We start from the raw sequence: 25,017 nt of genomic DNA, 5'->3' as shown, positions 1-25,017 counted from the left end.
CTGTTTGAGAGAAAAAAACATTTTTTTAAAGGTGCCAAAGATGTGATACCGTACATAGGAAAGTGTAATAAAGCACAGGTTTGCCCACGCACCTGCACCTGCACCCACTCTGAGATGGGCGTCCGTCATTTTACCACTCCATTGAGTGCTTCAAAGTGCTCTCTTCAAAGGAAATTCTATGCCCATTTGGAATGTGTGTGGGTGGGGTCTGTTCTGCGTAAGATATTTAAACAGCTGGGGGTTGGGCAAAGAGACTCTGCTGTGCTTCACAGAGCAGGCAGAATTAATTAGCTGGCACCCTCACAGTAGTACATCTGCATCTTTATGCATTTGGTGAATATGTTGAGCTATAAGTCTGATACCTGAACTTTTATGAAATACAATTATTATTTGATGATGCAGGTATGTGCCCTCACCCAGTGGCAGCTAGTGAAGTAATTGGAGGTGCGCAAATGTTTCACATGAATCTGCGTGTGAAGGAGCTTGAAACAACTGAAGGGGGGGATCGGGTGGTGAGTGTGTGGGATTTTTAAAAAATGTGGTTACAGTCGTGCATTTCCAGCACACTTACTGTGAAAGATTGTGTGAAAAGCCAGTTTGCAATTGGTTTTGTAGGGTAACATATGAAAAAATACCAAAGATATAAGTCACCAAAAGTGCACAAGATGCCTTTGCCCACACACATCCATGGAGGATGCACCAATATATGGCACTATCACCACATAAGAACATACTCTGGTTGACTCTACAGTACAAAATGCCATACCACAGTAGGAAAGTACGTACAGGTTGGCTGTACTAATTTAGGCAAGTCTAGCAAGATAGTAACGCTTATCATGTTTACTTTATCCTTGATGTTTCGTAATGAATGCATGCCACAGTAAGAAAATATGTCCAGACTGGCTGCACAAACGTAGGCCACTACAGCCATGTAATAATACTCATCAGTATGGCTTTACCCTTGATGCCCATTAAAAATGCCATGCCACAGTAAAGAAATAAGTTACGGCTGGCCCACCAATGTCATCCAGTGCCATGTAGGAACACTCATGCTGCCTTCATCCTTGATGCCAGTAAAAAATGCCATTCCACAGTAAGAACATGTGTTTGCTGCAAAGCCATGTTTTTCTACTGTGGCATGATAGCTGCATAAATGGCTTCCAATGTAAAAACACTCATCACGTTGGGTTACCCCTTAACGCTTTTGTAAAATACCTTGCCATAGTAAGAACACATGCCTTGGCATTTTACAAAGGCGTTAGGCTGTGTGAACTAATGTCCCCCCTCCCGCCAAGCGTCATCAGTCACTGCATCAGTGCTGTGCTTTTGAGAATGCTGGGCTTTGCCTTTTCCTCAGAAGTCATCACGTTGGAGGAAGGGTGTCAGGACATGCGCTTCACCCCTAATTCCCATTGTGAACTAATTCCCACCCCTAATTGCCCTCTGCCTGGTCCATTTTCTTGGACCAGGCAGAGGGCAGGGTCAGCATTCCGCCCATGGCCTGAGACAGACAGGCAGGCAGCGGGAGGGGTGAAGAGGCCTTCAACACCCTTCATGCCCCTGAAGCATAGTGAATGGTGTGACGTCACACATGCTCTTCCTAATGCTTTCACAGAGCTCTACATGAGTAAAGGCATGGGTGTGTATCCGCCAGGCATCAATCATGTAAAGTGCTGTGTAGGGTAGAAGGGACATCGCCAGTCTTTGCATTTGCAAAGAATGTAAGGCTTTTAGATTATTTGCAACTACAAACACAACATTTGCATTATGGACCGAGTTGATATCACTCTCTCCATAATGTAATTTTGTTTCTGATGTTACTTTTACATTATGGACACATATGGTCCTGAAAATTAAAGGGGGACAGGGGAGAGGGGGGCTTCCCCTTGGCACAGCCTATAGGCGAGCCATCCCTGTCCTCACTCCTTTATGTGATGTAGTGATGCATTTTTTATGGGGTTTTAATATTGGTGTTGGGGGATCATGCCAGTCCCCGCTGTTCTGGTAGGTGGAGGCACATTTGATCACTTCTTATTGTATTAGCCAATGCCACTCAGCACGCAGCCGGAAACTGATGCCTTATAATGACACAGTTACAAGGAGACTTTGTGTACCCCCCTCCTGGCCCCACCAGAAGATTAGGGCCTGAAGCTTTTCATAGTCATGGTGGAAGATATATATATATATATACTGGCATATTATATATATATATAATTACAGGGTCTATGGTAGCGACATTGTAGTTATATTGTCTTTCCCATATGAAGACCAATTTTTGGGTGGCTTATATCTTTGGCACCGTTCAAAGAATCCTCACGAAACTTTGCAAATAATTTATAGACCCGACTCTGAATTTGTATGCAAAGTATTCTGTGGTTTCGCCAAGGGAGGGCAAAGTTATAGGGGGGTCCCAAAAGATTTGAAATCCAAATAGACATAAATGGAAAAAAATGTTGCTTGCAGCTACATCACAAACCGGTCGGCGGATTTGCGCCAAACTTTCCCGAGGAGCAGCAGCATGGCCCTGAAAGTGTGCTTTTGTAAATTTGGTGTACATCTGTTCAGTAGATGTTTTTAAAATGCTTAAATTGTAGGAAAAAAATGTGTGAAATCTCTGTCCATCATGTGGACTCGCTTCCTGATTTGATGTCTGAAAAAGCCTGTGAACCAATCATAGAGCCTTCTTCGAATTATCGAAATGCGTGGGTGGACCCATGCAGGCGCTTCCCCATCCGAAAGGATGATGTGCACCTATCCCTCCATTCATACACACAGCCCTCACATTCTCATGTAACGTTTGCGGACACCATGTTGGATTTGCCAACTGCATCTGTACTCTGCAGACATTGCGGTATAAAAAAAGCTGTGAAAAATATATTTCTGGTTATTTGAGGGTGAAAGAGTTCCTGGGGAAGGCGGGGGGGAAAAGAATGGGGACAATGTAAGTGTTATTGTGTGGAAAAATGGTTGCAGGTTTGTCGACGTATTCGCAGTCACTTTTACTGTCCACTCTTACTGTCAACCAGACAACAATAATAAAGGTGGTGTAATGATATATGATACAACAATTATTAATTTGGGTATAATACTCATGTAATGGGACTGGTAAGGGTGGCTATGGCTATAGCCAGATTGTTTAGGTAATGGCTACAAGAGTACGTTTCCTTAGGATTTGATGCCCCCAACAATCTGGTCAATGGCTATGGTGAGAATAGTATGCTTTCCTTGGGTCTAACAGTTATGTAGTTTAGACAATAGGAACCCTGGCTAGAGGCGGAATAGGACTTTTCTATTGTGGGTATAGTAGTAGTAATAGACACAGTACCTGGCCATGGCCAGAATCATATGTTTACTTTGGGTGTAATGCCCACAACAATGTGGCTACTGGCCATGGCCAGACTAGTGCGCTTAGTTTGCATTTAGTAGTTATGCCGTTTGGAGAATGTGACTTTTAGATTGTGGATATAGTAGTCTCAGTATCTGTTGCAAATAGTAGATTGTTTGCTGTTAGGAAGCAGCAGACATGGGGACATGGTAACAGGGAACATCTGTGTTTCTTTGTCTTTAAATAAAAGAAAATATAGTTAGTTGTAGAACATACTTTAGGTTTTATAAATACGTTTACTTTTTTGACCCTCATAAGTGGTACGTTTTATGCACTACGTTTTGTACAACATATGTGTGTGATACAGTGTTGTTTTAATAACATATTGTAATTGTTGGGTCATGGGGAGAAAATCCAAGGTGGATTGAAAAAAACAATTTGTATATTTACAGTTAATAAAACGTACATTTTGATCAACATTTTCAACCTGTAACTACTGTTACAAGTATATATGCGTAGGAATATAATATTTGGTTCAGAATGATTGCCCATTTATTGCAGGGTGTCAGAGACATTCAATATTCTTATAAGTATCTCTTTCAGTCATTAGAAGGAGTAGTTCTTGAATTCTCCATGATTTTTTGAGTACGGTTCTTTGGTAATATGCTTTTTTCTGGAAAGATTGCTGACAACTTTGCACATTCTGCACTGCTCTATGTAGTAGTGTATGACATTCACTATACAAGTAGAAGTACTTTTAAAAGCACTCATGGGTGCTGCAGCCAAGTAAGTTTTGTAGCACAGAACACCACTTAAAGTTTCAGTGAAGTTAAAGGCAAGGTTGTATAATACAGTGTAATATGAACTTCTGATATAATTTTGACAGAATGCAGGTCCTTTAAAAATAAAATGTATGTGGACGCCAGCTTGGTAATGGAGGTATTTTTAATAATGAAAATATGCAGCTCTATAGGTAGTAGCACATGCACTAGTCACTATGCAAGCAGAGGTACTTAGGCATTAATAAACAATTGGGATAGGTGTTGCAGTGAAGTATTATTTGCAGCACACCAAATCAGTTATTCTTGAAGTTTGATTATAAAAAGGTGGCATTGAATATTACTTTTGCATAGCATGTCTTCTTAGATGTAGAATTTGGAAAGTAGACCCTGTAGGTTCTAGAAATAGAAATCTGTAAGACTTTGTAAAGTTGGTTGTGATAGAGCAGGCTGTGAATCCCAGGATAAATGCAATCTCAGAGTTGAAAGATACATCTGAACTGTTGAACTGTTGCGCAAAGGTGGGCGGGTTAGATGTAGGGTTTTTGGATGTGATTGGTGGATGGGTAGGGTGACCAGATTTTCAAAACAAAAAACCGAGACGGCCAACATAAAAGAGGGACTACCCCATCGCAGCCCACCAATTACCGCCCCTCCCCCAACACGCCCCCACAACCACCCCCCAACCATATTTCCAGCACTTCTCCTTTCTATAAACTGTATATAATCTCATTTGTGCAGTTTTGTCTGTGAATCATGGCATGTTAATTCAAATCGAGCGTTAGCTCTAATTGATATTACATGGCTTGCTGTACAATCATTTTCAAGCCAGTCTCTGTGGCACAGTCAGTAAGTGTTCTGACTTTTACCTGAGAGGTTGGGAGTTCGAGCCAGACCTCCAACTTCAAAATTCTGAAAGTGTTGTGAACAATAAATACGGTTTTAATTACCGTAGTCCCCCAAACATGCAAACCCCGGACGGGGTTTCAAAAATTAAAAAACTCCCGGGACCCTGAGATGGAGGGTGATTTCCCGGGACTGTCCCGGGAAAACCCAGACATCTGGTCACCCTATGGATGGGCATGTCGATTGACTTTTTTGACCGTCATAATTGGTACATTGTATGTACAATGTTTTCTACAACATTTGTGTGTGATATGCTGTTGATAACCTTTGTTTTTGAGTAAATGAAGTGTCTTTACATTCAAACCAATCACTTCTTTTTTTGTATACACAGTATAGTGGCCTGATTGGTTGTGGCACCAGTGTGGTATTTGATACCTACTGTAGTGAATGTTTTCTTCCCAATAGATACTTGGGGCGTGTGAAGTTAGTGAGTGTACAGTTATTTTGAGTGCCATCTGCATTGTATCTTAAAAGCATACATATTATATACTGGGCATGTGAATATATTTGAATGTTTGAAAGATTGTCTGAAATGCAAAAAGAGCATAATATGCCATGATTTGCATTTTGAAGAAGGTGTTGAAATGGATTTGTATTACAATTTCAAATAGCTACATACACAACCCGTTCATTAGGAACATGCTCTTGAGAAACATGGTTGCAGAGACTGCATGTATGTTTCCAAGTGTATGCAATGGGTCATGTAAGTACATATTGTCCACAATCGGTTGCAATTGGAATAGAAGATTGATCAGAGAATTTGTTTTAGGTTTGGTTTGAAGGTCCTTTTCTTTTTGTCCAGGGATTATCAGGAGATCTACTATAGTTTCTGTGTGTGCTAGTTGTCTTTTTAAAGGCCTATTTTGAGGTACAGGGTGCATATCCAGATGTGGAGTGTGCAGTGCACTCAATCTGTTGTATTCTAGGATGCAAGGAATATCAGCATTGACTTTGTTAAAACACACGAATGTGGTTAACCCATTAATTTCAAACGGGGGTTCAAATGGGGGATCGGCAACAACACAAGAAAGGGAGAGTCACCTCCATTATTTCAAACACAATTCATATTAAAGACTACATGAAGAAATATGCAATGCAATCACATACTCAAGATGTACATTTTTTGAAAAATATTAGAAACCAAAATACAATGTAACAATTTATCATAAATGGGTAGACAAACACAATCAATCACAGATGTATTACTTCCCAACACCAGCCAGGGTATGAATCACCTTGCCAGAAAACACACACTCCAACCACATACATTAATACTCATACAAACAGTTATACCACATACACACTCACATCAATGAAGCATACTAACTAAAACCGAAGAACAAAGACATTTACTGAATTCAGGAGCTAAAAAATCCAAAATGCTGCATGGGATGGTCTACAAATCCAGACGGTGCTGTCTCAATAAACACTATGTACCATTTAAAAGTATAGCATGTGGCGCACGAGTGAATTAACACCTACATATCTGCGTAAAGCTTGTTGAAAAACTCAATTGTACAATTCCGATATTAAATATTTGATTTGTGATGCCATGATATAATGCTTTCAACAAGCATTATGCATATATGTAGGTATTAATTCACCCAAACCATTTTCACCACTTACAAACAAGAGCAGAGGTTTGTAATTTTTAGAGCTGCAAGTATTATTTTCATGTTTTAATCTATGTTCAATTGCCTATAGGTAACTGTGAATTGAGCACTGAAAAATCTTCTTTTTATATTAATATTGATATTGATTTTTTATTTGTTTCGTGCTCGTACACAAGTGATTCTGAGCGTGACAAGGCAAGGGAGGGGAACAAGGGAGAACAAAAACAACGATCTTACTAGGCCCAGTGACATTGAAACGTTCAAGTGCATGGGAGAGTAAGAAGGGGGAAGTGCATGAGAGGGGGATGGGGAGGAGGAAAAGTGCTGAGCAAGGAGAAAATAAATAAGACATAAATAAATAAATAAGAGCACCAAACAGTGGTAGTGCAGCCGGCAAGTGACAAGTGCTAGGTATAAGGCAGCAGACAGGGTGTGCCAGATAAGTGCAGAAAAACAGTTGGGGGGACTGTAGGGATACAGATACAGACCCCAGTGCAAGGGATTGCCAGGAGGCAGTGTGGGTGGGTGGCAGGGTGAGCACGCACCTGGGCCCGAAAGTCAGAGGGTTACCCGGTGTACGATGCTGAGACAGAACAGATCAGCAGGGAAGAGGAGGAGAGAAGGCAGAAGCAAAGAGGAAGGTCTTGAGGTGCTTCCGGAACCAGAGATGGTTCTCCTCAGATTTAAGAGTTGCAGGGAGGCTGTTCCAGAGGGAGGCCCCAGCCGAAGACAGAGATCTACCCCAAGCTCATTTCCTAGAAAAATGACTGACCCTGAGGGAGTTAGAGGTGGAGGAGCGAAGAGCTCATGAGGGAGGGTATCTACGGAGGGAGAGCTGAAGGTATTTTGGGCCCAGTCCCCAGAAAGCCTTGTGGACAATGCAAAGGGTCTTGAGGTTAATCCTTGCAGCCACTGGGAGCCAATGGAGAGATTTCAGGGCTGGAGAGATGTGATCCTGGGGATTGAGGCCAAGGACAAGTCTCGCAGGCCTGTTCTGGATAAGTTGCAAAGAGCGGAGAGTAGAAGTAGGTATATTTAGAAAGAGGCTGTTGCAGTAGTCTAACCTAGAGAGACAGTGATTTATATTGTTTAGACTGATACATAGTGATTTCTACTTCATTCATTGCTATGTCTGCTTCAGTGTGAATGAGTGGTTCTCCAGGTGGTTCTTGGATTCCTGTAAGAGATGGTTGACTCCCTTAATGAGTGTCTTTATCTAGTTGTCTTTCTTTTTCTTCTTCATGTTAGCATTCATTGTCTACCATTGTTTTATACCATTTACAATTGCCATGTGTTATACAGCTTTAATTTACCTTGAACATGTGTCATGGTCACCTAACAGTTCTTCCCCTTTTCCCTAAAGTTCACAATCCAAGGTTTGAATAGTTGCAGTAGGGCCACATAATGAAGTTCCCTATGCTCTGCAGATTTAAATGATAATTTTACAAGATTAATTAGACTGGGTTTTTATTACTAGACTTCCTTCACAATTTAATAAATACTGAGTATTTTCCAATTGTCTCATTTGGCATGACATGTTTGTGTATGTATAGTTTTGGGCTGTATAATACAAGCACATGTTTTCCAAGTACTTCTGTTTGGATAGTATATGTCAATCAGGTTACTTTTTAAGATGTCTTAACTGTTGGGATTTTCTGTAGCTGTAAATTTGATTTCTTGGTAGGGTTTTGGCACTCTTTTTCACAATGAAGCTGGAACAACGTTGAGCCAGAGAATGTTTTCAGATTTCCCATACAATGCTGTACCTGTTAAAATTATCTTCAGCTTCGTAGAACACACACTTTCTAAATTACAGCATTGTGATACCAAAGCTGTACAATTTCTGTGAAAGAGTTTGTTTTGTCATATGATATGTCATCCCAGAGGTCTTTTAGCTCGGTTTTCTCAGCTTTGATTAGATAGGCTATGACATTTCTTGCAACTGCAGTTGAATTGTCTGCATTGTATTGAAAGTATATGTGAGAATTTCACAAGAGTGTAATGGCAGGATTGTTATCATAGATGTACTTGTATATTTCATGTCTTTTAATGTTTTATGAGTTTTGGGGAGATTTTTCTTTCACACCATGCCCAAAAGAAGACAAGAAACTATTTACTTGAAGTTTGGTACAAACTGTTCTAGAGAAACTGAAACAACATTCAGTGAAGTATTTTGCTTTGTTTCTGTATTGATGTCACTTATGTCTTTAGAAACATAAGATTTGTGTCCATAGGTCATTATGTATGTCTTCTGAAGGGATGTCACAAGTAATGTACTTGCCAATCAATTGTAAAACAGTGTCCACACTGTCATGGCCAAATTTGGGAGCATTTTTAATCAACAAATACATGTGTTGTATGCTGATCTTTGATGCATAGTTGAAATACTAGAAGGCTAACAGTGTGATGATCATATGCTATATAATTGAATCTAGGCTGTTTATGCTATCACTTGATGTATATAAACACTTTTTTTGATGTCAATATAGGAAGTGAACATGTTGCCTATGTTGATGGCTATTTGTTATCTATATACAGCAAGGCCATCTAAGAGGCCCGCCAAAAAAGATGCCTTTTTAAGTTGACATGAAAATATGTCAGCCATGCAAGGTCAATGAAGCATAGTAGCTCAATCAAAAAAGCTGATGTATATATCTTTGTGCCTACTATGCCGCCATATGTACCTGATGTAGTTCCCCGTAACAAGAGGAGAGCTTTCCCAAGTATATATTTGCACACCTATTATGTCCCAAATATACCGGATGCAGTTCCCCGCAACAAGAGGTGAGCTTTCCCAAGTATATATCTTTGTACCTACTATGTCCCCTCATGTTCTTGATGTAGCTCCCCCAACAAGAGGCAAGCCTTCCCTAGTGTATATTTGTACCTATTCATGACCTTTTATGTACCTTGTTGCAGCTCCCCCTTACAAGAGGTGAAGCTTTTCCTTGTATATTTTTCTCTTGTATTACCGAGGTCTAATGTTGGCCGGATTTGTAATTATTGTAACCTTCCTGTCTATTGCACTTACTGTAACCATATTCGTAAGATAAAGTGCCTAGATGCCCCTGGGCTTTGTGCGCTATATAACTAAACTAAACTAAACTAATGTGTTAACATATTCTGGAACCATATCTAGACTGATTACGTCACCATTTATTGTATCTCTCTCATGATTATGTAAGATGTGAACAATGTATTGATGATCTGGGCTATCTTTCATTTACATGCCAATATGGCCACCAAAGAAATAGTTTTTTTAAGTGAATCTGTCATCATACTCATGCCTCAGAGATCATTTAGTAACATTACCCAGACATAAGGGTTTACATATTACATTTTCATTATTATCTTTCTTACAGAGAAATTAGAATTATTTGGAAAATAAGAGCGCAAACATGTACGTTCTGAGTAACTGACAAAATTACTGCAATTCAACAGTAAAGTCTGTCAGTGTTACATTCAATGACAGTATGTAATTAATTAAAATGCAGCGAGGTTGTTACACAGTAGTTGACATTGATGGCCTAGTAGTATCAGGCATCCATAACTAATTGCAAGATGATCGCTGAGTTCATCCATATACTTGGACCGGATCATCTATAGTAAAGGCGGCCATCGCTTTTGAATTTCCAAACGCGGTGTCGCATGAGAGGCAGGTTGCACACATGTTACAGAATGCACAGTAAGAAATGCTCTGCATAATGACACACAAGGCAAGATTGCAGGCCATAATTATGTTGGATTAGATACTAGAATTCATTCATAATGACACACATAATGAAACTAGTATTCATTCATAATGATACGCATACCAAAATTGCAGAACTAGGAGAGTTTGGATAGGTAATTAGTATTCATTCATTTTGCTAATAGGAGCATGCTAACACATCAGTGCCTGTAGAGTCGTGATTCTCGCCGAGGTATGCATTTAGATAAAATTAAATAATTTGTGAAAGAATTATGACTCACAAGCGCTTTAGAGACCTGTGTTATGCAACAAGTAATTGGTAATTCATTTTTGCCAGGTTGAGGACTGATAATAGGAGAAGTAATTAGAATACTTTCTTATATTCTATCCTCAGATTTCCACATGTGAACTTGAGGCAAGTTTCTGCAAATGAATATTGAGTCCTCACCCCTCAATTAAGAGGTGAGTTTATCACTAATGGGACACAAGAAGTGTTTAGAACCCAATGGTTATATCATATATATTCCCTGTTATATGTTACAGGGCGATGTACTTTTCAAACAGAGGAGTTGTTGAAAGAAGTGATGAGTATGCTGTGGCATGCAAATATAGAGGTATTGCCCCAATCATATGTGATAATAGAAACATTATTACAAAAATAGTTTGTTTTTAAACTTTCGGATAGACTTGTATGTTACACACATTGACTACGCCTGTTTGTATTTCACAGACATGGTGCACAGCATCCCCTAGAGGGGCATGCTAAAAAATACATCCATCTGGATGAAGGCCACCATACATTAAAGCACTAAGAAGCCCAGAAGGCCGAAACACTTGGTGCTGACCCATATTGTATCCCTAAAATTAGAACTTGCTGTATAGAAAATACAGGATTAAAAAAGGAAGAATTGTGGTAGTGAGGCCTCTAAATTGAGAGGGCTTAAAACAAATGTCTGACATTAGAGATTTTGAAATAAGAGCCAATAGGCCAGTCCTGTGTTCAAGAAAAGGTGGCAATTATTGTATGTAGACATTTGTTTGTAAATGTTTGTTGTGAATACTTTTCATTTTTGTCATAGGGTAAATGCACTGACATACTATTGGTGAGTTAGTTATTGTGTCTGTGGATGGAATCAAATGTATGTTTGTACACACACCAGTCATTGGTGAAGTTTTTAAATAATTTAATATTTTGTAATGAATACACATTTTGAGAAAAAAGTAAAACAGTGGGTCTACCTGAAGCCTGTGCCCTGATCACGTGTTTTATTAGTATGTGATATTCTTTCCTCCAAAAGAAGTTGTCTACTTTTTTATTAGCGTTGAAGTGTAACATGATAATGAAATGAAGGTGAAAGTATCTGGAGACATTTACAAGATTGAGAGAACAGATTTCTTTTACACCTTTTATGTCTATTCCTTCTTTATTTTGGTTTGCAGTAGTGTGTAGGAAGTCGTGTAAGTCATCCCATGCATATTTTGCACAACTGAGAGCAACAAACCATGTGGGGTGGCCTTGGTTCCTTAACATGCAGCCTATACCAGCATGACCTTGGAACCAGTATTCTTTCGTACATACATATTTGACGAGAGATTTGTAATACTTGACTCCAACAATTCATCTTTGTCTTTTATTTTTAGAAAGAGTTAAGAAGCTCACATGTTTTGAAAGTGGGAGCCTATTTTTAGTGTGTGTCCAACTCTGTAATATAGAGTTGTTAGTTCGCTTTCAAACAAGAGATGCAAAACGTATTCAATATTTTGCCAGTATCTTGGATCTTCAGAATACATTCATAGACAACAATATTCTGATGCACTGATTTTCATGGGTCTTTCATCATGTCTTCCTCCTTTCCTGTAGGGAAGAGTAGTGTAAAACAACATGCTTTTAAACCTTTTTCCCATATACTCATTGGAGACACTTTGGCTTGACGCATTTGATATGTTTCCAATTCATCTTTCATGGTGTCTCTGGAATGTAGTGGTGAATTGTACAGTGGTCAAGAATGTTGTCCGTAGTGATAGGATCAACATGTTCAAACTGACGGGTTCGTAGTGTATCTTCATATATTTGTGTTGTTTGTTTTGAGTTTTCTTCGATGATTATATCTTTGTAGTATTCATTGTTTTGTATAAGTACAATTTCATTTAGAAGATGTGACCAATAGCCTCTCTGAAAAAGTTGCATTTAGAAGTGTACCCAATTGCATTTAGAAGTCTGCCCAATAGCCTCTCATTGAAAGTTGCATTTAGAAGTCTGCCCAATAGCCTCTCTGTGAATTTAGAAGTGTGCCCAATAGCCTCTCTCTGAAAGTTGCATCTAGAAGTTGTGACCAATAGCCTCCCTGAGAAAAGTTGTATTTAGAAGTGTACCCAATTGCAATTAGAAGTTGTGCCCAATAGCCTCTCTCTGAAAGTTGCATCTAGCAGTGTGCTAATATCCTCTCTGTGAAAGTTGCATTTAGAAGTTGTGGCCAATAGCCTCTCTGAGAAAGTTGTATCTAGAAGTGTACCTAATTGCATTTAGAAGTGTCTCCAATTGCATTTAGAAGTGTACCCAATTGCATTTAGAAGTGTACCCAACTGCATTTAGAAATTATGACCAATAGCCTCTCTGAGAAAAGTTGTATCTAGAAGTGTACCCAATTGCATTTAGAAGTTGTGACCAATAGCCTCTCTGAAAAAGTTGCATTTAGAATTGTACCCAATTGAATTCAGAAGTTGTGCCCAATAGTCTCTCTGAAAAAGTTGCATTTAGAAGTGTACCCAATTGCATTTAGAAGTTGTGACCAATAGCCTCTCTGAAAAAGTTGCATTTAGAAGTGTACCCAATTGCATTTAGAAGTGTACCCAATTGCATTTAGAGTGCGTGAGTGTGTCGAGCAGACAGGAGTGTGTAGGGCAATCTTGAACGCCTGAAATGAATAATAATGCATAGAACGGACCTGATAGCATAGAATTGCGTGACTTACATAATATGTTTTGGAATGCAGGGAACATCTGAAAGAGCATATATCATACCACACCCCACGCTTACTCTCTTCTTTACACCACCACTCAAATAGAACACAGAGATACTATGACACCATTCGGTATAACTGTTCTCATATCAACATCTCCCGCTCACTCCCCATCACTCTAAGTAATCACTGCTGGTTTCACACCCCCAGCCAGGCGTTCTCCTCAGGCCTAACGCAGCCACACTCGGTCTGGATAAATCCTGCCAGAGCGAACACATACTCCTGATCTCTCAACCACCACACCTACCGCTAAGAAGCAGCTACCACACAAATTCCGCACCAGCTGCACACATACCGGGTGCGCACACGCACCTTAGGACTCTCTCTACTCTCTCTACTGACCCGAACTTCGGTTCCCAAGGGCGTTCAACCCACCAGCGCCTTCAGACCATACCAATGGTATATAAGGCGCTATATAAATGCAAAATAACAATAACAATAACAATACGGAACTCTATGGCTTCTTTAATGTTGTTCAAGTCAACTAGTTGTTGCCATATATTTTTGTCTTTTGTTGGAACACCATTAACTAGTATCAAATAGTGATGTACTTGTCGTCCTACTGCTAGTGTTTCGACATTTTCATTAAGGTCAAATGGTAAGTATACTACCTTCACACAAATGCCTTTGAGTAATTCTGATGGAGGCAATTTGGCAGTCTTGGGAGGCAGAAGTACTGTAGCTTGGAATATAGAATACATTTCTGGAGAGCATTTGGAAGTGGAAATATTTCTAAATTATTATTAATGGCTCGAGATGGTATTTGGTTATCATCAAGCTTATTATTGCAGTCTGTGCAAACTATAAATGGATCAATTATGTTGTATTTATGTTCTGCTGTTAAATACAAGGCCAATTGGAAGCATTGTGATTCCTCATTGTCTGCTATTTTGTACGATATAGCTACATATTTTTTACTTTTCTTATAGAACGTTATGCTACAACAGAGACAAACTTTGTCTGGAATTTCAGCAGATTCTTTTCAAACTTTGCTATTTCTTTTTGTATGTGTTTGCAAGAAGGTTAGTGTTTGAAAGCTGCTGGTTAATATTTTTGTAAGTTAACTGTGTTTCCCAATTCTTATTCAGTTCCAAAATGTTTACTTTGTATCTGTTCTACTTGTCTCAGCACTTGTTAGGCTGTTCCATTTAGGAGATTGTCATTGAGTTTTTGTAGTTCTACAGCAGGACTTTCTGCATTGTACATTTTAGAATGGTGTATTGCTAAAAATGTTATGTGGTGGAAGGTACTTTTAAAAGCTGTTCCTGATATGCAGGCTAATCAATGTCTGCGTTGTCTAGTTTGGATGCGCACTGTACAGGAGTCCATGTTTTGTACAATTTTGATTCTACTTTTGTCTTTTATTTTATCATATTAATTGAGAAATTGTCATATACATTTTAACAACTATTGGCACACATTGCATATTGAGCTGCATGTCCATTTGTAAACTGGACGACGTGTGTGGGCATGAGGAACATTTGGTTGAAAATGTTTTGGGGAAGATTTTTCAATTACAGTTCCTTTCATCCCTAATGGTGTCTCCTACTATTTCATAGCCTCTTTTACTATCTATGACAATTAGGTGTGCTTGTAGTTGGTTGTAGGCTTCATCATTGAAGTACAGGTCTGTGCTACTGTTGTGAAACCATTTACCTCACAAAAGTTATCTACGTTCACATTACACATGTTTAGAAGGCTTTTGTAGTAATTGAATTAATTTAGAGGTTGTATTCTGTTTAAAACTAATATAAATAATTTTCTTTTTAGTTTGAATGCAATGTCAATCAGAGCTTCTAGTATCAGGTTTATTTGGTACTTTCGAAGTCAAGGCTGTGACTCTGCAGAACTTTTTATGAGATTGCTAAGAAGTCAGTGCCGGAACATTTTTTGTAAAATTGATTTTTTAAATGTTTTTTGTGACTACATTAACATTGCTAGATATAGTTTGAGGTTCATTTTAATGTGTAATGTTTTTCTACATATCTGCTTACTTTTCTTTTTTTGATGCAGGGGCAATACTTTTGTTAGTGGCGACTGTTCTTTGCAGGAGCACAGTTACTTGTTCCCTTGCTTGCATGTTTTCTATCAATTGTTTTAGTGGAGAGTGAGCATATGACTTTCCCTTCTTTTTATCTACTCAGTCTTTTCTTTGATGTCTATGTAGCTGTGCTTTAGTACGCATTCTTTTGTGTCTGTTGGAGAAAAAAGTGAGTACTTTGCAGAAGGATTGCATGGGTAATGATATGTGTGAATACTAAATAGTGGAACAAGGCAAATGGATGTTGAGATAGTGATATGGATTTCTGTAGAGTAATAGGATGATGAAGATGAATGTGCAGGTAATAATTTGGATTGGTGTTATTGTACTAGGATGACGAAGCGTGGTGTATGGGTAATTATATGGATTAATATTGGGTAGTGGAATGAGGAATATGGATTTTGGAGTAATAATATAGATTATAATTGTGAAGTAGGATGTGGAAGAGGAATGTTTAGCTAATGGGAGCTCTGGGCTAAAATATTTGCAGAGTAAGAGTTTGTAGACCTCTTTTGTAGTGGTATGAGGAAGAGAGATGTGGGGAAAATGCAAAATAATGTGATTTCAGTAATGGTATGATGAAGGGTGAAATACAGCAATGAATGTGTTGTTGTTAGTGAAGTCACATGAGGGGAGCAGTATAAGTATAATGAGATAGGTTAATGTTGGGTACTGGGATGAGGACGAAGGCTATTGCGGAAATTATATACATTCAGTTTTGGAAGTAACATGAGAAAGAGAGTTGTGTAGGAGGTTTGGTAGAAAAGATGGGTAGAGTGAGAGGTTGTAGAACTGTATTGGGTACATGATATGGATTGTAATTGGAAATTGATTTTTGCAAGAAGTATGTATAGGTGATGGGTTTGTGTGATAATGTTTGTATTGTTATGAGTGGTGATGTTATAGGATGAGGAAAAGTGGTGTGGCTGTAATGGAGAAGAGTGTGATTGGAGAAATGGAATGAGGGAGTGGGAAATATCATAGAGTATAGTATGAGTGGATAGTTTAGGATAATACACAGTATAGTTATGTTATTAAAATTGTTACGACATACATGCCACATTAATGTACTTTCATTTTAGAAATGGAAAGTTTGCTTTGTTGAGTAGGTTTATTTGGTAATATTTGTTTTTCTGGAAATGTAACAGAAATATTGTCGGCAACTCTGAAAGTTGTGTACTGCTATAAGTAGTGGAACATAGCATTCACTATGGAATCAGAAGTAATTTTAAAGGCACTGATAAACTATTGCGATGGCTGTTGCAGTGAAGCATGTTTTGCATTATAGAAAACCACTTGTAGTTGAAGTGAAGATAAAAATCGTGTGTGAGTGTTGTGTGTGTTAATTTGTCTGCATGTTTGATTTGGCAAGCAGTAAGGACTGTTCCTAGCAGTTACATTCATTTAGAAGTGTTGCCTAGATTCGACTTGTATCCTAGTCGTGCTTCTCACAGTATTCTTGCGCCGTCTGCAGTGTCACTCACACAAACTGCCTGCAGCTTGGCTGTCACCATCGAGACACAGACACTTTCTGTAGTTCCTGGAAACTACATTTCCCGGCTCCCCCATCCTTCTTCAATATGTCAGCGGCGCGTTAGTGCTGGTGTGTTTGAAGAGGCCGGCTTGCACTGGTTTGTGTCGGGATTGCTTGCGGTTGCTTCTCTGCACCTCTCTCATTGGCACCTCACAGGTACCCCAGTTCTTTCCTATTTGCCAGCGCCCCTCAGCTGTTGGCTTTTACTTGGGGTCATAGTTGTCATCTGTATCAGAACAGAAACACTGCATGGATTAGAGGTGGTAACTCATCAACTCTGGCTCTGCGCCTACCGCCACCCAGATTCCATCGCTCAATGATCCTGTTATGCAAAGAGCCCTCCTCAGGACCTGCCCCTCTTTCCTCCCCACTGTGGTTCTCCCTCCTGAATACTCGATCTCTAAGGCAACATGGGGTCGAAGTTGAGGACCTACTCACTAACTCCAAACCCCAATTTTCTTGCCATCACCGAGTCCAAGCTCAGTGACTCTACTCCATCCTAGCAATTCCTCCCAACTACCAGATACTTCAGGCTGATTATGAGAACAAAAGCGGGGTGGGGGGTTGCACTTCTCTTTAAAACCCAGTTTCACTGCCACCTCTCACCTCCTGACTCCCCCGACGACTGCGAAACTCTCGTAGCAAAACTACGTATTGACAGCAATGCCTCCCTCACCTTCGTCGTCATCTATAGACCCCCCCAGACCTCTGGCTCTGATTGAGGAACAAGTTCTGGAGCTCTTGAATAAAATTACCACTGCAAAATCGCCCATCATTCTTGTGGGGGATTTAAATCTATGGGCTAATGCTTCTACAGATAAAGCCGCCTTGCCCCTACTTTCCGCTTTGGAAGCGATAAGGTTCTCCCAATGGGTGGAGGGACCCACCCATCTAGGGTAGCACACTCTTGACTGGGTACTCTCTCATCAGCTCTCAATCTCTGAGCTCGCCATCTCCCCCTGCCCCTGGTCCGATCACCATCTCCTGACCTTTCTTATCACCCCCCCCCTCGGTCCCCTTCCAGAGTAGATGCCACCCTGAAGCCTTCGATTCAAACCAGAAATTGGAAAAGCATCACCCCCTTTAAATGATCTCATGTTCTTGGCACCAGACTGCTCTTGCCTCTCATCTCACGCACACACTGAACTCCAACATTAACTCCCTCGCCCCTCTGATTAGTAGACATGTCAAACCTGAAACCCTTTATCATAGTTGGTTCAATGAAGATATACTCATCCTCAGACAAACCAAGAGGTCCTCTGAACCAGCCTGGTGGAAATGTCCCTTATTGACTATGCTGGCTGCCTATAAACTCTCAGTGACGAACCTCAGGGCAGCTATTGTACAATTAAAAACCTGCCACTACAATAATAGGTTTACACAGGTGAAATCAAGCTCAAAGGAGATTTTTCTCAGCTTGAGGGAATTTCAGGGCAAACCGTTTGTCAAAAATACCCCTCATAAAGACTCCTCCTGGTGCCAGGGAATTTGTGATACCTTTACCGCCAAAGTGGCATCACACTTATAGTCCATCAACAATCAAAGGAACTCCTCTGGTTTCTCCAGGGGCGCCCCCAAGGCAACAAGACATTCCACCATTATCTCCACCAAAACACATCCTGCATTCTCCTTCCTGCAGAGCACCAAGGCTGAAATCACTAAGATCGTTACCAGCATGAAGTCCACCTCATGCAAGGGTGATACCTGCCCCACTAGGATACTAATAGGCTGCCTCTATGTGCTATGCCCCTAGGTGACCAAATCAGTCAACCTCTCCTTCTCTAAAGGGTGTGTTCCCCTCCGTCTTATAGAGGCATGGATCACCCCCCTACTTAAGAAGCATAATCTTGACCCCCTTGCTTGCTAAAAACTACCATTCCATTACCAACGTGCACTTTCTCTTTAAAATCATGGATCAGGTCGCATATCTTCAATTCCAGAACAGCATTCTGGGACCATGATAGTCGAGTTTTTGAGCCGGGTATGGCACCGAGACCACCATGCTCGATCTGAAATCTAGTCTCTCCCACATCGTTGACCAGGGCCACCCCACCCTGCTGATGCTGCTTGATCTCTCCGGCCATGCTTTCTTGGTGACCAGGTTAGAGTCCCTGGTAGGTTGCTCCAGAATGGCAGTACAGTGGTAGGCCTCCTTTCTGGGCCCCGCAATGCCAGAGTTGCCATTAATGATACTAGCTCGTCACCAGCACTTGTCACTTGTGGGGTCCCACAGGGCTCCTGCCTTTTGCCCACTCTCTTCAACATCTATATCCTGCCACTGCTGGGGCTCCTGGACGACCTGGGCATCCTTAATACCAACTACGCGGAGGATACCCAGGACGTCCTAAAGCACTCAGGCTTCCATTCTCAAGACACACAAGCCATTAACACGATCTACTCTTCTATCCAGTCCTGGATGATAGTTAATTCCCTGGCTCTTAACGTTGATAAAACAGAGCTTCTTGTTGTTGCCTCTGGCCACATGCTCAAGAACCTTGCCCCCGAGTTCAAAAGCTTTGTGATTGACAACATCACCATTCCGGTAGCTAAAGATGTAAAGACTGTCTGTGTCATTTTGGACACCGAATTGACCATGAGACAGCACGCCGTCAATATTTGGGCTTCATGCAGCTTTAGTAATAAGCTGCTAAATCACATACGCCCCTTTCGCTTGCACAGAAAACATCTCCTTTCTGGCCTCAGCTCTTGTTAATTCATGATTGGATTATTGTAATAGCCTATTGGCCTGCACATCACAATCTAACCGCTCAGCCCTAAACGTGACCCAAAATGGGGCCGTGCAAGTAACCCTGGGTCTCACAAGACGAGATCACATTACCCATGCAAGGAGGGAGCTGCACTGGCTGCCTGTGAAGCAATGTGTCTCCCACAAGATCCTGACTGTGATCCACAAATGCTTGGCCCATGAGGCCCCTTCATATCTCATGGGGTGCTTAAAGGCCTACCATCCATCCAGTTCTCTCACGTCTCAGGATCAATCCAGCCGTGTCCAGCCTAGATATAGGCTGGCTAGATTCGGGCGAACGGGCTCCGATGTTCAAGCCCCCCCGAATCTGGAATTCCATTGCTCCTGAACTAACGAAAATTAAGACCACCAATGAGTTTTTAAAAAGGCTGAAGACGTTCCTGTTCAACTCTCCTTCTAACTAAGCATCCGTCTTCTGCTGTCCCCTTGATTTTCTTCTGCTGTTGTTTGTGCTGTTTCGTTCTGTGTGCGCCCTGAGGCCTACAAGCGAGTTGGCGCATTATAAAAATGAAAACTAAATAAATAAAGGGAAGGATGTATAATAATTTGTAATATGAAGGTGTGCTATAGCGTTGGCATAAGGCAAGTAATTTTTTTAAAAGATGTCATTATTTCTTGTACTCTAGCTTGGTAGTTGAGGCATTTATAACTATGCAATTGTGCACTGCTATAATATGTAGGGTTCAATGTTCATTCAGCGGCTGTTTTAATTTTTTGCTGCATTTTTTTGCCGAAAATGTTTGCCCAAAAAAAAAGAATCCCAAAGAATATAGGGTGATGGGGGCAAGGGCATAAAAGAGGTGCGCTGGGGTGGTGAATAGGGAATACATAATAGGTGATGGGACTTAGGTGGATGCCCCAAGTACAAAAAAAAAATTGAATTATTTCAGGCAAACATTTTCGGCACAAAATGCAGCAAAAACAACTGGGGATGGCTGAACAAAGAACCAACATGTAGCCCATGTAGCAGTGACTATGCAAGCAGAAGTACTTTTAAAAAGCACTAATGAACCATTGAGATAGGTGCTACAGTGAATCATGTTTTCCAGCATGGAAAAGCAGTTGTAGTTCAAGTGAAGTTAAAGGCAAGGTTGTATGATACAGTGTAATATAAAGGTGTGCTTTCGTTTTGACAGAAGGCTGGCCATTTTCTAAAAAGAAATATATTATTTGCTGTACGTTAGGTTGGGAATTAAGGTCTTTCTAATTAAGGAATTGTACAGTGCCACACGTAGAAGTATATACAAGTCACTATGCAGGCAGAAGTACTTGTAAAAGCACTAATTATCTTTTGGAATAGGTGCTGCAGTGAATCATGTTTTGCAGTACAGAAATCTAGTTGTAGTTGAAGAGAGGTTGAGGGTAAGATTGTATATTACTGTGTAATATGAAGGTCTGCTATCATTTTGAAAGAAACCATGTCAACATTAAAATGTTAATATTTGTACTCTAGCTTGATAATTGGGGTCTTTTTAATTATGGAATTGTGCACTGGTTTAAGTAGTAGCACGTGTAGCAGTTACTATGATAGCAGAAGCACTTTTAAAATCACTAAAGAACTATTGGGATATGTGCTGCAGTGAAGCATGTTTAGCAGCACAGAAAACCAGTTATTCTTGAAGTCATATTATAAAAAAGGTGATATAGAATATTACTTTTGAAAATTGAAACATACCTGTAATATATCTTCTTAGATGTAGATTCTGGAATGTAGATCTTGTAGATCCTGGAAATAGAAATCTGTAAATGTGTGTACTGTAGGTTGTGTTAGAGCAGGCTCTGAATTAGAGCATGATTGCACTTTCAGAGTTGAAAGATATATCTTAACTGTTGAACTAACGTGAGAGGTTTAGATCTAGGGTTTTTGGATATGATTGGTGGACGGGTGTGTGAGACTGCGAATGTAGCCTATCAGGGAGAGTTACAGACGTAAGGGTAAAAAAGTAAGAAGGGCTGCCCTCTGCCCCGATGTCCACGGACATATGTGATTGTTCACAGACGGATCACATGTGCCATCAGGACTCTTTTACAGTGCCCTACATGGAAAGAGGACTGCAGAGACCACAGACATCAAGAATGCCCGTGGATGTCGGGAGACTCAACAGATCAGGCCTTTTCTTTGTGCAGGAGGAATTGAACTGCAGAGGAGAAGGACAGGGCAACACGTGCTTCATGTTGTGTTTGAATTAGTGAAAGCATGGAGCTCAACTCTTTGTGTTATGGGACATTTGTCAGTTAATTGGTTGCAGATATATGCAGAGCAGCACGGTATCTCACATAATCTTGGCTTTGAAAAATTGGAAGTGCCATGGTATGGAGTTCCTGGCATGAAATGGAATCAACTACTTGTGTGAAGCTATGGTACATTTCAAACATTCAGAAATGATTATAGCACATTGTGGAGGTAATAGTTTAGTGTATGTAACAGGGTGTCCAGTCATTTGGTCGAAAGAAAAAGGTTGACAGGACAAATAGTCGACACCATTTGGTCGAAAGCCAAATGGTTGAATTTTTTTTTTATTTATATATATATTTTTTAGGTTTTCGTTTAGGGAAAAAAGGGTTTGTTTTAGAAAAAAAGAGGTTGGGGGGGGATCCCACAAAAAAAATAAAAAAGTGAAAATACAACAAAAAAAATATTTGACCATTTGGCTTTCGACCAAATGGTGTCGACCATTTGTCCTGTCGACCTTTTTTTTTCGACCAAATGACTGGTAACCATGTAACAGGTGTACTTTTACAGTTTACCATGAAAGATACTTTCAAAAGTCTGATTCATGTTTTTCCGCAATGTTTATTTTTTCATGAATTACACAGAGTCAAGTGTGAAAAGGATCAAAGCTGAATAGAAAAAGTAAGGTGCAATGTGAATAAAGCCATATGTGCATTTCTGCAAGATTTTGCGATGCCACCTTTTGAAAATGATACTATACGACATAATGGAGTAAATCCTTTTTAGAAAAGATGGAGTACATCTTACAAATGTTGAAAATAAGCATTTTCTTTACAATATTCAGAATGCAGTGAACATGTTTTGTGAAAGAAATTAAATTTCAAGATGTGCATGTAATGAAAAGGTGTATGAGAACACATTGCATGTGTACATGTTAAGATGACACTCTTACAAGAACAAAGTGGCTCTTTTAAGAGCCAACATAAAAGACACCCAAAAAAGAGTCAAGTTGATAAAGCTTCCATCCATGATTTTTGATCACATAGTCTGCAGACATTGTCATGTGTCCGCGAACATCAAGGTTGGAAATACACAGAGAGGGTGCTCATGTTCTTCGGTGGTGTAAAGTGAATGGAAGGTGTAAATGCCTTGCGTAAGGTTTTAACACCTTCAATTTAGGCAAAGCTGCATTTTTTATTATTTGTATAGCAGAGAAAAGGGGTGTAACAGAACTTCATTTATGTAAACTTTGTTCCTCTGTGCTATACAAATGGTCCAGTATTTACAACAACATGGATTTTCATGCCGATGGAAATATTGGAGAATCCTATGGAGTCTGCTTGCTTCATGCATCAACATAAAGCAGGCGGACTCCATAAGGATCTACTATACACATTTTTTAAATTTGATTATTAGACTTAGACTTTGAAAGATGGTTCCCCATGGAACCTATTTTTTCGGGGTGGTTGACATTTTTTGTTTTTTTTGTAGGGATGGGGCGAGGGAGGATGGCAGAGGGGAACCAAACAATCACCATAGATGAGGGACAGATGGAGAAGGGAAGTTGTTGGCCACTGGTGATGGAAGATGGGGAGGTGGCAATCCTTTTCATGCACATTCACGGCAGCCTCGAAGGCACTGCGTAATTGCTCCTCCCGGAAGATGAGCGCCAGCAGTATATACAGAGGACTGTTGTCCTCAGAAGTTATAGCCTCTTCTATAGCCTGCAATGCAACAGGAGAAATACTCAGCCTAACTGAGGTGGAACGTGTATGGGCAGGAATGGGAAGTGCTGGTGCAGTAGACAAGGTGCTTCTGAATCGTGATAAAGGCCCTGCCTTTCTCAGGGCAGTTGGTGAAATGTCTGGGTGTGGCAACGCATGGAGGTGGTGCTGAAGGAGTACTGCCCCTTCTGGCCATGGCTGAGTGTGACACTACACTCAGTGGGGCACACACGGGCAGGGTGAGCCTTCCGCACTCCGCCAATGGTGGCTAAAAAAACACCACACTCAGGATTCTCTCCGACCACCAGACATGGGTACCCGTCGAAGATGGAGAAGTGATGTGAGAAATACATCTCTCAACATGGAAGACATGGGTGAAGCGAGGGTTGGCTCTCAGTGTACCTGGGGTTCCATTACTATTAAAGGATATGTGGGATCCAGTGCAGGCGGTTAGGGTGGAGGGTTCACAGTACAGATAGTGTAGAGGGAATACATTAAATAGCTGCTTGAAGCTTGGGCCGGGGCTTGGATTGGAGGGTAAGGGAGTGGAACCAGAACGCAGTGTCCTGTAACAAGCCTCTCTGTTTCTAGCTGGATAGGACTGTGATCACGGGCATTGCCATCGGAGATGAAACTTTGAGGAACAAGAGTCTGATCCGGATCCTGTGTCAGGAGAAGCCCGACATGGTAATCAGGATGTTAACCTATATATGTATGTATTTATTTAAATGTAAAGAACACTTTCATGTAAGTACTATAGAATTGAGGTAAATAAGCGGCAACAAAAATGGCAATCAGCATGAGGGTAGATGTTAGTGCTGAAAGGGAAGATAAAATGATATGGGTTCAAGGAGAAGCAAAAATAAGCAAGAGAGGGTGAACAATGAACAGATAAGGGCAGGGAGTTCCCCGGTGCAGGAGGAAGAAAAGAAAAATATAGGAAGCGACAGTGGGCACAGGGAAGATGGGAGACAGCCAAAGGAAAAAGAGATGAGGAGAATACACCGAAACAAGGGAGGAGAGATAAAGAGGCGTAAGCCCATGGAAGCTCTCAAGACAATACATGAAAAATGAAACTGGAGATGGGCAAGGAAGAAAGCCAGTACCCCCATCTGGCTACAGCTGACCGACGGCATTGGGTACTAAGGAAACAGGCAAATAATAGTAACAGCAGAATTGAAGATAGACTAAGAGTGCATAGGGCACATGCAGGGAGACCCAGGAGAAGGTATAGCGGTGCCCTAGCATGAACAATTAGTCAGAGTATGAGAATGTAAGTAGCGGATAAGGTTATAGGAGCCGGTTATTACACATAGTGTAGCACTGATAGCTACAGGTATGAGCTAGAGAGGAAATGACGAGAACCCCACTTTGGGTAGAGTTGACATGCAGAGAATGGGAAAGCTCCTATAGCTTAACAGTAGAAAGACAGAAAGGCACACAA

At 40.6% G+C, this 25,017-nt stretch overlaps 1 protein-coding gene across 2 annotated transcripts in view; it reads left to right on the top strand.

The window, feature by feature from the left end:
- SLC34A1 (solute carrier family 34 member 1) overlaps positions 1 to 25,017 on the top strand; it is a 195,686-nt gene that overhangs the window by 139,343 nt on the left and 31,326 nt on the right. For both annotated transcript variants that reach the window (XM_069651531.1, XM_069651532.1), the window contains exon 9: positions 24,165 to 24,260. In XM_069651531.1, the coding sequence (XP_069507632.1) occupies positions 24,165 to 24,260 (96 nt within the window). The remainder of the gene's footprint in view (positions 1 to 24,164; positions 24,261 to 25,017) is intronic.

Source organism: Ambystoma mexicanum, chromosome 3p (assembly GCF_040938575.1).
Source record: "Ambystoma mexicanum isolate Mex_15411 chromosome 3p, UKY_AmexF1_1, whole genome shotgun sequence".
In the NCBI taxonomy this organism is placed as follows: Eukaryota; Metazoa; Chordata; class Amphibia; order Caudata; family Ambystomatidae; genus Ambystoma; species Ambystoma mexicanum.
Note: the sequence above shows the minus strand (reverse complement) of the source record. Positions and strands in the feature narration are given on the sequence as shown.